Source organism: Rutilus rutilus, assembly GCF_951802725.1.
Source record: "Rutilus rutilus genome assembly, chromosome: 10".
Taxonomy (NCBI): domain Eukaryota; kingdom Metazoa; phylum Chordata; class Actinopteri; order Cypriniformes; family Leuciscidae; genus Rutilus; species Rutilus rutilus.
Window position 1 is genome coordinate 15,378,036 of NC_140215.1, and position 13,525 is coordinate 15,391,560.

The following is a 13,525-nucleotide window of genomic DNA, read 5'->3' on the forward strand; positions in this document are numbered from 1 at the left end:
TCCTTCAGAAATCATTGTAATATTCTGATTTGGTGCCAAATATTTCTTCTTGTTATCAATGTTTAAAACAGTTGTGCTACTTAAATATTTGCGGAAAATTTGTTCAGGATTCTCTGATGAATATAAAGTTCAAAAGAACAGCATTTATTTTAAATAGAAATCTTTTGTAACAATGTCTTTCTCTTTACTATCACATTTGGTGTTTTTGTTTATATTTTTTTTAAATAATTTTTAATAAATATTATTTTGTGATAAAGTGGCTAAACAAGCTTGTTAAAAATATCACATTATTGCTCTCTTGACTTGTCACGAGTCTTTATAATAATTTCTTTGTGATACTTTTTTTTTTACATGGCAACAAAAATGGCTTCCACTGCCTTTCACAATAGCCTTTCAAACATTACAAATATACTTTATATATATTTTAAAGCAAAGCTGATTCACTACTTGTAAGAAATCATAATATAACATGCCAAAATATATTTATTCCATATTTATTTGCCAAACCAAAGAACCCAGATAAACCATAACAGCCTTTTTTAAAAGCAGAGTTTCATGCTCTCAAATTTCAATCATCAAACAGGCTTTTATTACATTGCTTTGGTAGTATTTCTTAAGAAAAGTAGACCGTCCACTCTGACATAAATAGAGACAACAGACAAATCAAATAGAGCAGAACATCATAAAAAGACAAACAACAAAGACTCACTCATGCATTCATATTGAGAGATGTGTGTGCATGTGTGTATGTTTACAATACAGGATAAGATGTAGCAGCTCTATCCAGACTCTCTCGTAGTGTGGTTTGCTTTATACCCAGTAGAAAATGATGTGTAAATGTGTGCACTGTATACATCTAGCAGCTCTGTCCAGCCTCTTTCTGTAGTATGGCCTCCTCAGTGCGGAGGGGAAACGTGTCAATGGTGGTAAAGATCTCTGCTGATGTGATGGGGAAAGTGTAGCGTTGCTTATCCACACCCTGTTTGTCCAGCAGCACCATGCTAAAGGAATTCTGAGACAGCTGCAGCAGCAACCTGCCCCACACAAACAAAACACACACATTTACTGGACATTCAGTAGAATGATGCGTATCAGGAGGTGCTTTAGTGGGAGCAATTCACAAGTTCTTATCTACAAAACATCGTTTAAAGAATATTAATTTAGAGCTTTCTTTCAAGCACTGTAATCAAGTACCTGAGTTGTAGAGCCAGCCCTGGAGGGATGAGTCTGTGTCTGATGCGGCCAATCTGAGCTGGATACACCCCCACCAGCTCAATCACTGTCACGTGCCTTAAGTCCAGACCACACTGAGCATGCTGCACAATACAGATCATCCAGTTTACTTGCAATATGTGTGTATGTATTTATTATACCATCATTTTTAACATTTACATGTTGTTTATCTATCTTTGTGAGGACATTCATTGACACAATGCAATCTCTAGCTCCTTACCCTAAGTAAGACATAAGTGCCTAACCCGAACCCTTACTGTAAAACCAAGTCTTGACCCCCAAACAGGCCTTTAAATGGGTCTCAGAAAGTGAGGACCAGTCAAAATGTCCTCACTTTAATCTCTTTGTCCTCACTCCGACGGTCTAAAGCCCGGGACACACCAAGCCGAAGTCAAAGAACTAGTGGCGACGACAGCTGACTGTGTTGCCGCCTCTCGTCGGCCGCGTCTCGGCCAAAAAGCTGCGCTTGAACACACCAAAGGGACTTAAAGGCGACTGTCAACTAGCACGTGTGTTCTGTGCCTGCGTATAAGTAAAGAACTGTCTATATCAGCAGGCATCAATGGTATATTCTCATCATTCAAAAAGGAAAACCGAAATTAGGACTGCAGATATACAAACCGTAAATAAAGCAGCGCTTGCTTACTATTTTGAATATCAATCAAGCTAATCAGTTTTTCATTCCAGTAGCCTCATGTTACTATGAAAATATTAGTTCATTCGAATGCTCGAGTAAGATGACGTCAAATTATAACAGCCTTCTGTCTGTAGGCTACTGTCTTGACTTTTTTGGTCGCTTTCGCTTTTATTCTGTTCACTAAGCTGAACAGCCAATCAGAGTTCTCTCTCTCACCGGCAGCCCAACGTCAATTTCACATGCTGAATCAGCCCAAAAAACTCTAAATATAAAACTATCCCGACCGACACTCAAAAACGGCCCAACATTGCCTGACGGCCGACCGTCGGCTTGGTGTGACCTAGCCTTAAAACTCAATCTGGTCATAACAAAGATAGTTGTGCAAACACACACACTCAAACTGGTCATAACAAAGATAGTTGTGCAAACACACACACACACACACACACACTCAAACTGGTCATAACAAAGATAGTTGTGCAAACACACACACACACACACACACACAAACAGGCGCACACATCTTTCTGGGGACTCTCCATAGACGTAATGGTTTTTATACTGTACAAACTGTATATTCTGTCCCCTTACACTAACCCTACCCCTAAACCTACCCATCACAGAAAACTTTCTGCATTTTTACATTTTCAAAAAAATATAATTTAGTATATTTATTAACCCATTCCCCTCATGGGGACCGCTGGCTGGTCCCCACAATGGAGGTGATCTCATGTTTTACTATCCTTGTGGGGACATTTGGTTCCCACAATGTAATATAAACAAAAAAACACACACACACACACACACACACACACACACACACACACACACACACACACACACACACACACACACTCAAACTGGTCATCACAAAGAAAGTTGTGCAAACACACACACACTTTGAGGTAACTATTTTTGAACTACTTCAAACCAGAGGTGTAAAGTCCAGGGGTCAGAAAGTAAAAGTCCTGCCATATGTTTATTCCACCCATGAACTCAGCCAGCTGATTTCACTAATTAGTTCTATCTCCTGGCTGAAAAACTGTGCTAATTAGCAAATCCAGGTGATTGGAACAAAATACTGAGGAGGACTTTTACTTTCTGAACCTGGACTTTACACCTCTGCTTTAAACTTAAAACTTCTCCAAATTTAAAACTATTTCAAACTCCTTAAACCATTCCAACTAAGCCTTATATGCTTTATTTTGTAGAATAAATAGAATAAAGAGGCAGATATTAATCTTGTACCTGTAAATTAGTCATCTGGAATCTGTAGTAGTGATTGGCAGCCGAGGGGGCTGAGATGATCAAAATGCGCCGTTTCTCATAGAACTGGTCCAACAGTGCAGCAGCAGACCGCACACCGACATTAATATTCATGGCTTTTAATAAAACAAATCGTTAGGATGTTATTCACCGGAGGGCAGGAAAGTAAGAGTAAGATCATGAATTTTACATGAACTGTGAGGTTTAATCGCATAAGAAGATTGTGAATAATTCTGTCATGAAAATTGTCATTGTGTACTCAATATTTAATATAAATATTCTGCCAGAATAAGCAGCATCATTCTTATTTAGGAATGCTATGCAATCTTGCATTTAAGAGCGTATAATGTTTAATGCAAGGAATATCTCTGGCTAAGCTGTTTGTGAGATGTTAATGTGTGTTACGTACGGGCACAGGAAGTCTCCAGGCCAGACCATTCCATGTTAAACTGGCAGACTCTGGCAGCGCTGCCCTTTAGGTCGTAGCCACCCAGACAGCGGAATTCACACGTGGCCCCGTAATTATCACCCGCACTGTCACATTTCATCCAGCCGTTGTCAGGGACAGAGAGAGGAGTACAGCGACGCACTACAACGTGTACATAACACACACTTATTACCTTACACACATTCATATATCACAATGCCAACACATTTTGCAATGCTCTGCAACTAAACAAAAGCAAGGATGCCACCAACTACAGTTTAGCTTTTTCAGTAACACACACTGCCGTTCAAAAGTTTGCGGTCAGTTTTTGTTTTAAGGAATTAATACTTTTGTTTTTGTTTTTTAAGGAATTCATACTTTTATTCAGCAAGGATGCACTAAACTAATCAATACAATTTTACAAAAGGTTTATATTTAATATAAGTGCTGTTAATTTGATCTCTCTAAAGAATTCTGGGGGAAAAAATTATCAAGGTTTCTAGAAAAAATTTAATCAGTACAACTATTTTCCACAATGTTAAAAATAAGAAATGTTTCTTGAGCACCAAAACAGCATATTCAAATGATTTCTGAAGGATCATGTGACACTTAAGAGCAGAGTAATTATGCTATAAGAATAATTACATTTTTAAATATATTAATAGAAAACATTTAACAGTAGTATTTCACAATGCTTTATTATTGTGTTTTTGATCAAATTTATGCAGCCTTGTTGAGCATGAGACTTCTTTGAAAAACATAAAAAAAATCTTTCCAACCCCAAACTGTTACAGTACGTAGTGTAGTGAAAAGCACAGAGAAGAGGAATAACAGTATTTAATATAAACCCTCAGGAGACACTCACTTGAACACAACATAACATTAACGTGAACGGACGAAGACTGAGGGAGAACACAGGGTATAAATGCATGGGCAAACAAAGGGAGCTGATGAGTGAATGACAAGGAACAGGTGAATGAAATGAGTAATCAAACAGACTGGGGAAAACTAGGTCACAGGACTAAACCAAAATGAAACATAATGAAGGGGCGAACACAGAACATACATTTTACACAAACAAACATTTGAACAGTAATGTACAGCTGTGGTCAGAATTATTGGCACCCCTGGTAAATATGATCAAAATAAATTTGCATTGTTTATCCTTTTGATCTTTCATTCAAAAAATTCACAAAACTCTAACCTTTCATTGAAGTAAAATAATTGAAAGTGGGGGGAAAATCACATTATGAAACAAATGGTTTTCTCCAAAACACATTGGCCACAATATAAAGTATTTTTTATGAGTAAAATATCCCTGAAGTATATTTTCATGACTATTTACATTTTTTTATAACACTAGGGTGACTAAACATGAAACTTGTGTTTGTTTATGACTTGTTCGTTTCACAGGAATATAAATACGAGGAAACACAAAGGCCAAATTCCCTTTATCATCCATCACAATGAGTAAAACCAAAGAATATAAGTCTGATGTGCAGCAAAAGATTGTTGAGCTTCACAAAATAGAAAGTGGCTATAAGAAAATAGCTAAAGAATTGAAAATCCCCATTTCCACCATTAGGGCAAAAATGAAGAAGTTCCATTTAACCTAAGATGTTATGAATCTGCCTGGAAGAGGACGTGTGTCTATATTGTCTTAATGCACGGTGAGGAGGAGAGTTTGAGTGGCCAAAGACTCTCCAAGGATCACAAATGGAGAATTGCAGAGATTAGTTGAGCATAGGGGTCAAAAAGCCTTCAAATAAATCAAACAACCCCTACATCACCACATGTTGTTTGGGAGGGTTTCAAGAAAAATCCTCCTCGCTCATCCAAAAACAAACTCCAGCATATTCAGTTGTCAGACATAACTGGAACTTCAAATGGGATTTTTGGCAGCAAACCCACCAGATGGGTTTGGTTCACACAGGGATAAAAAGTTAAATATACTGCTGGATCTTTAATGTTGTGGGCCTATTTTTTTTGCTGGAGGTCCTGGACATCTTGTTCAGATACATGGTATCATGGATTCTAGCAAATACCAACAGATAAAAAATCAAAACCTGATGGCCTCTGCTAGAAATCTGATAATGGGCCGTGGCTGGATCTTCCATCAGGACAGTGATCCAAAAACAAACATCAAAATCAACACAAAAATGTGTCACTGAGCACAAAAGGAAGCTTCAGCCACGACCATCCCAGTCCCTGACCTGAACCCTATAGAAGATGAAGATGGGGTGAACTGAAGAGAAGAAGCGCCAACATGGATCTGGAGAGATTCTGTATGGAGGAATGGTCTCTGATCTCTAGTCAAGTGTTCTCCAAACTCTTCAGGCATAGGAGAAAACTCAGAGCTGTTATCTTGGCAAAAGGAGGTTGCAAAAAGACAGTAATTAATAAAAGTGTGCCAATAATTATGGCCAACGTGTTTTGGAGAAAAACATTTATTTCATAATGTGATCCCCCCCCCACTTTCAATTCATTTACTTCAATAAAAGGTTGGAGTTTTGCAAATTTTTTTAATGAAAGATCAAAAGGATAAACAATGCAGATTTATTTTTACAGCCATTTTTGATCATATTCACCAGGGGTGCCAATAATTCTGACCACAGCTGTACATATTTAAATATATGTTACCTTCTTAAAGAGCTTAAATGTACAGGGTGGGCCATTTATATGGATACACCGTAATAACATGGGAATGGTTGGTGATATTAAAGTCCTGTTTGTGGCACATTAGTATATGTGATGGTCACCACCCATCTTGAGGAGTTTGCCCCCTCACATATACTAATGTGCCACAAACAGGACTTTAATATCACCAACCATTCCCATGTTATTACGGTGTATCCATATAAATGGCCCACCCTGTATATTTTGTAGCTAACATTTTTTGTTGCTCTTTGTTTAGCTAAGCAATTTCAAAGAATAACTTGACTTAAATCATGAGTAAATGATTAAACATTTCCAACATTAAATATTTCACTAAAGAACTTACCTCTCACTCGAACATTGAACCTGCAGGTCGCCTTGTTCTCAGCACGGTCAAACACAGTGTATGATAATTTATGATTCCCTTCTGGGAAGTGCGAGCCTGGTGGCTTTCCTTTCAGTATAACACTACAACAACAACAATGGTTTCTCACAACAACAATCTAGACAGTGATTAGATGTGAATTATTGTGAATTCAGTGATTCTCTTTGGTCAGTCTTGGCATTGAGGGGTAAAATATTTTTGAATAAAGACCACTGAACTGAGTGAGCATAAAAATGATTCACTGACTCTGTTAGGATGCCGTCCGCTGTGTCTTTGCCCTCTGGCGTGTCCCACGTCACTTTGGCAGTGAGTTTCCCTGGTTCAGCTGTCTTCTCCTTTATATTAGGACACTTAATAACTGGGGGATCCACATCTGAGACAGAAAGCACCTTTACATGCCTCACCACCTAAATTCTAGGCCTATGTCATCAACCCAAATCTGTAAATGAATATTAGTGAGTGCTCAATGACTGTTTCACTCACCCAGGCACACACTGTTGCCCCCGCTCCACGTTCTGCTGCTTTGGCAGGTGGCGCTGTGGACTCCACGGAGTGTGTATCCTGGTGAGCAGAAAAACTGGCAGCGGGAGTTGAAGTAAGACCCGTCTGAACACTTAAAACCTCCGTTAGATGGCATGGTCAGTTTAGGACAGCGGACTTCTGTAAACATAATTCATACCCTGGTGAAAATGGATTTTCAATGGACAATCACTGCTGTCAATCCAAATAAATCCATGTGTCATTCAGCTGCTGACTGACATGTGGCTGGTTGTGGCTAGTACTAAGCTGTGTCTCGAGATTTCTTCAGGAATCAGTCATTTGAGAAACTGATCAATTGAATTATAAAAAGCAACAACTGGGAAATCAATAAATTAATTAATTTCAGCATGTGGCAAAAAAAGATTAATGAATTTAAAGTTTGGTCATCAAAAATAATCAATTAATAAAAACATAAAAAAGACACTACCATTCAAAGTAAAGTTTGGGGTCAGTACGATTTTTTTAAAGAAATTAATACTTTTATTCAGCAAGGATGCATTAAATTGATCAACGGTGAAAATAAAAACAAAATATTTCTATTTTTTAAATAAATGCTGTTCTTGTGCAATTTCTATTCATCAAAAAAATCCCAAAAATAAATAAATTAATCAGCACAACCGTTTTCAACATTGATAACAATGAGAAATGTTTATTGAGCAGCAAATCAGCATATTAGAATGATTTCTGAAGGATCATGTGACTGGATCATGTGATTCCATCACTGGAATAAATTGCATTTTAAAATATATTCAAATAGAAAAAAGTTATTTTAAATTGTAATAATATTTCACAATATTGCTTTACCGTTTTACTGTTTTTTACGGTACTTTTGATCATATAAATGCAGCCTTGGAGAGGAGACTTCCTAATCTTACTGACTCCAAACTTTTGAACGGTAGTGTATATAAACCAAAAAAAATTGAATTGAAAAAAAAAAATTATGAATTGATTGATGAATGCATTAAAATGATTGTAAACTGATTATGCCTTAATCCTTTCCTTAATCATTCAAGTGAGTTAACACGTCAGCATTTATAGGCAATATGATCTTATAATTGAGCTCAGTAAATGTTGACCTCTGCATGCGTAGTTTCCTGACCACTGTTTGCTGGTCATACAGAGAATCTCGCTGCTGCCGTGCATCTCGTAGCCCGTCTTACAGCGGATCTTGCACCGAGTTCCCAGGACGTTCTTATAACGCTCTCCGCGTGGTGTCTGGCAGCTGACGTGACCATGTTTGACTTTCACTGGGGCGCACCACGGCACACCTAGAAAGAGACATACGTTATCACACGTACACAAAGACACTGAGTCATAACAAAACACGGCCTTCAAAGCTTACCTTAACAACTGGCATAATCCAGACATGAATGGAGAAAACGTGAACAAAGATAAAGTAGCACAGCCACAGAAGAAGAGGAAGCAATCAGAAGCCTGAAGCCTAAGCGGGCAGTCAGAGATGTAGTGTCTTCTGTGTTGTGAGTGTATGTGTTCTGACAGCAGCGCTCGTGTGTTAAGATGTGGTAAGAGTGTTTCACTGAGAGAAGATGGGTTTAAGTTCTGTGTAATGGGTTTTTGGGATCAACATGTGCATTTAATGTAGTATGTCCTTGCGTGTTTTCACCTGTGTGTCGCACATCTTCATCATCACTGTATGGCCAGTATCCAGAGCCTGCAAAACAGTTTAGGACAGCACAAGCAAGAAGAGTTGGCATGACCGCAGAATTTCAGATTCAGTTCAACTAGAATAATTTGTATTCTGTGTGACTATATTAGAACAAAACAAACCACAGTTTGGTTTTTGTTGTAATATCTTGTAATAGTTGTATGTTCAGTCTGCTAACTATGGAAGCCTCAGGATAAAAAAGGTAATTGTGTATACTATCGTTCAAAAATCTGGGGTCAGTAAGATTTTTTTAAGGGATTAATATTTTTATTCAGCACGGACTCATTAAATTGCTAAAAATTGACAGTAACAACATTTACAATGAAAAAAAGTGCTGTCTTTATGAACTTTCTATTCGTCAAAAAATCCTTAAAAAGTTTCCAGAAAATTATTAAGCAGCACAACTGTTTTCAACATTGATAGCATATTAGAATGATTTCTGAAAGACCACGTGACACTGAAGACTGGAGTAATGATCAGCTTTGCCATCACAGAAATACATTACATTTTAAAATAGAAGTTATTTTAAATTGTAATAACATTTCACAATATTACTGTTTTTTTTGTTTTTTTTTACTGTATCGAATAATTGCAGCTTTGGTAAGCATTTGAGACAAAAACAGTGTGTAAAAGACAAAAACACACAAAAAAATCTTACCTATCTATCTTGGCCCCAAACGTTTGAATGGTACTGCATTTATTCACAATCTGACTTTTTTTTATTCTTACATTTAGATTTTTAAACAGGCTTTCATAGCTAGGCTATCACTGAAATGGGTTTGTTGTATTTATTGACATGGCATGAAATGCAACAATGACCCCTGCTGGTAATGAAGTGAATTACAGTGTGTCATGTTGCGATGCAGTGAAAATGGCAGCCACATAAAATAACATACGACACTATATTAGGATAACATGCTCTACAGGGAACATGACTAGATGGAATAGATGTTGGCATGGCTTTATTCAGAGGTCAGACTAGTAGCTACCAATTTTTCTTGCTTATTTACATTCAGTGTCATAACAGAAGCTCCTTCACAACAGTCAACGTGTAATTTCATCCTCCACCACGCTGCAGGAAAAACAGTAATGTTCTCCAACAGAAACAGGTTTCAGTGTTCTATTCCATCTAATTCGGTGACTTGTACTTACTGTATTATGAAAGTAAGTGATCCATACTCCAATGAAACTTAAAAACAAGACCTGCTTCAATAAATCATGGAAAACTCCATTGCCCACATTTTGCCCTCTTAGATTGGGATCAAACACCAAAAAACTAGAGGCTGCATTCACGCTGATTCGCTTTTTTATTCCCTCTAGTTCTGTTCTCTTGGCTCATGTGTGTGTGTGTGTGTGTGTGTGTGTGTGTGTGTGTGTGTGTGTGTGTGTGTGTGTGTGTGTGTGTGTGTGTGTGTGTGTGTGTGAGTGAGTGAGTGGATGGCTGATCACACAGCAAGTTAGATCAAAGCTCCCTCTGATGGAGTAACAAGAACTTGAGAGAGACAGAGCAGCAAACACTATACATACACACACAATGTTAATGCAGAGCTAGAGGTGAATCATGACAGAACCACAGTTTTCCAACTTCTATCATGGAAAACACTCCACAGGGATCATGTGTGTAGGTGTGTGTGTGCTCCATTTGGCAGATGAGTTTTCCTGTTCCATTCTGTTTAGCTCAGCAGAACGTTGTGTAACCCAGAATACTCACTGACTCTCTCTCTCTCTCTCTCTCTCTCTCTCTCTCTCACACACACACACACACACTTAAATATACTTCAAACAGAGGGAGTTTCCACTTACAGAAAACTTTATCAACTAAAACATATAGCTTCTGTTGAAAAGATTTCACAACTTCTACAATGTTTAGCTTAGAACTGGATTTGGATGAACGTTTTGCAGACATTATTCATAAGAAAGCAAGATCCCTCAGGCTCCCCATGTTCAGTGTCTGCAACAGTTCCAGCCTCACGGATTCACAGCTCTTATGTGTGTGGAGTTTAGTTAACCTTATTCTACAGACTGACGGGGAATTACAGACTAATTATGTTTATATCAATCCATCAGCCACCACACATTGACCTAGCCACCATCCAAAACACCTTAACAACCACTGAAAAAATGCTTGTAACCACACAAAAAAACCTTAGCAACACCTTAGCAGCCACACAGAGCACCTTAACAACTGGCTAACAACCACTCAACACACTTTAACCTTCAAATCTCTCTACAAATGTCAATATATTCAAACTACATACGGCTTATACTTACATATATTTCAAAACCTGCCCACATATTCAAACTACATAAGGCTTATACTTACATATATTTCAAAACCTGCCCACATATTCAAACTACATTCTCTAAACAGCCTTTAGACTTTTTAAAAATTTTAAAGTCTTCATTTCTTTTGTTACATTTTAGTTTGAAACTATTGTCCCCCCACATCAATGTGTTTTCTCTCTCTCATATATGCAACAAGCTTTGCTCATCCAAAAGAGTTAATTTCTGAAAGCTACTGATTAACATTAGACAAATAATAGCTCAGAATGTTAAATTCATTCGAGTTTGGGCATGTGGCTGTTTTACAACTACATGCATTCACTCATACTAGTTCGAGTCGGGACCGTGTTATGTGGACAGTCTGTGTCTGTTCAATCTTAATCTTGTAACATGTCTTCAAGTTTTAGCCAGCACGAGTCTGTGTTTGTGTTCACAAGGCCATAAAATACACAAACACAAATAGCCACCCAGTCTTTGTGAATAAACAATGTAAATCATTTGAGATAATTTCCCAAAACGCATAATTTATTTTACTGGCGTTTACTTTACACATGCAAATAAAGCCAATATGTGAGTCTGGTGGTCTGTTGTATTTTGTAAATTGGACCTCTCATGCATTTACAAACTGTAGCCTGGACCACAACCACATCCTAAAACCCAAAGACAGGACAACAACCTCACACAGTCATTACGCATTGAATTACATTCCCACCCGTGGTCTCACTCTAACAGTGCTCGAAATGGAGATTTGTAATTTAGAGCAATTAGTTCTACCACCACAACACATGCATCTCTTCAGATTTTCAATTGTGTGTTTCCAGCAGCACAGGAAATGTGCATGTCTGCAAGTCCAAGCAAGACTCCTTTTTCATTAATTCTCTAAACAAATCAAATCTTGGAGTGAGAAACCATGAAGGTTGGAAGGGACCAAGGTGCACACGGTGAATGTAAGCAAGTGTGAACTGCTTCTGCTGGGATATAAACACAATACTTCATCACAATGTTTTCTGGAAGTAAAATGCATTTTTGCTCTCACTAATATACAGCAATACTTCAAAAGACCCTCCTTAGTCAACCAGTCTGATACAAACAACAATACTGATGAATCAAACATAAACCAAAGCACAAAGTAGATTAAAATGTTATACAGATTCCTAAAATTATCACATACAAAGGTTGAATATATTAGTGACATCTGGTACAGGATTAGCAACCATAATCTAGTTATGGAAAAGTGGACAGTCTCTAGCTCTGGATAGACAAAAATCCTAGATTTTTTCGTTAAAACTAAGATAACTTATCAAAACATCAGACACATTTCCAAATAGCAGTCCCAGACTCCGTAGCCCCCTTAGCATAGCCTGAGGGACACAGTGAGAAGCACAACACCACCAGCATATTAATACACACCTCCAGTGATGCTTTATTGCTTGTTTCATATTTTGCATGTATAACTTCTTGTAAATTCAATGTCATTGTATCATATGATTACTATTTGATTCAATTGACTTGAGACTTAACCAAGGAAATGACTCATGATGAATAACACAATCTTTAGATCTGCAAGACCCTATTGAGTAGGCACTTGAAAATTTGCCTAAAAATAGCAGTAAATAGATAATGATGGATAATGAACAAACTTAATATTAAAAGTGCATGGTATTAATATGAATTGTCCTGCTAGAAGATTTTGAGATATTGAGACAAAAGACTGTTGAACATGTCTGCTCTATATGCTTGGACATTTTGTAAATGTTCCCATTAAACCTTTGCTGACTCTTCGGGCACACTGTTGACCTACTGTCCAGAAGACATTATTACACTATTACTGTGTGTCACTAATCACATATATTTTAAAGACGAAGCATTTAAAAGATATGTCCCATCAGTATTGAGCACTTCGACCGGGCGCGCAGTGTCCTACTGGTGACAAGTCATCAGTGCATTTTCATATGAAAGAGGTCAGTGTCTTTTTCCTGGATTTAAGAAACTTACCCCCTTCTTTCCCCCCAAACAGCCCCAAAAGCGTCCACGTAAACACTCTGAGCTCTGTTGAAATACTGTGCCTAATACAGAAAATCAAGCAGAAACAGCACGGGGAAACTCTCAAATGCACAAATACTCTATTTCCTCAGATTTTTTTGCACAACTTTGCATTAGTTTGATAAGTATTGCTCAACACATTTTGATTGATTAAAGGTCAGAGCGCGAGACTCAACGGGATCCGTTTGGATGGCTCTCTTACCGTCATAGGCAAAGCTTCCGGACAGCTGCAGTCCCACTATCATATACACACACATCCAGGTGTCCATCTTTAGGAAGTCCAGGAGCTGCTGGGAGACCTCGGGTACATTCCTACGATAGAACCAGAGCACAAGTCCGAGCCCGCCTCCTCAATAGAAATACGAGAGCTCTTCATCCAGCGCGAGCGCG

At 37.9% G+C, this 13,525-nt stretch overlaps 1 protein-coding gene across 2 annotated transcripts; it reads right to left on the reverse strand.

Annotated features, from left to right (window-relative positions):
• Nucleotides 1-478: 478 nt before the first annotated feature.
• Nucleotides 479-13,465, reverse strand: srpx (sushi-repeat containing protein X-linked). Of its 2 annotated transcripts, XM_084420265.1 has the most exons (10): nt 13,338-13,451; nt 8,768-8,815; nt 8,220-8,411; nt 7,087-7,263; nt 6,850-6,976; nt 6,565-6,686; nt 3,546-3,725; nt 3,119-3,252; nt 1,195-1,316; nt 479-1,034 (listed from the first exon to the last, which is right to left on the reverse strand). In XM_084420265.1, the coding sequence occupies exons 1-10, from the start codon at nt 13,402-13,404 to the stop codon at nt 857-859; spliced, it is 1,347 nt and encodes a 448-aa protein (XP_084276391.1). In that variant the 5' UTR covers nt 13,405-13,451; the 3' UTR covers nt 479-856. The 2 variants fall into 2 exon arrangements, with proteins under 2 accessions (XP_084276391.1, XP_084276390.1); XM_084420264.1 differs by lacking the exon at nt 8,768-8,815 and having other exon boundaries at nt 13,338-13,465.
• Between the last annotated feature and the right edge of the window lie 60 nt (nt 13,466-13,525).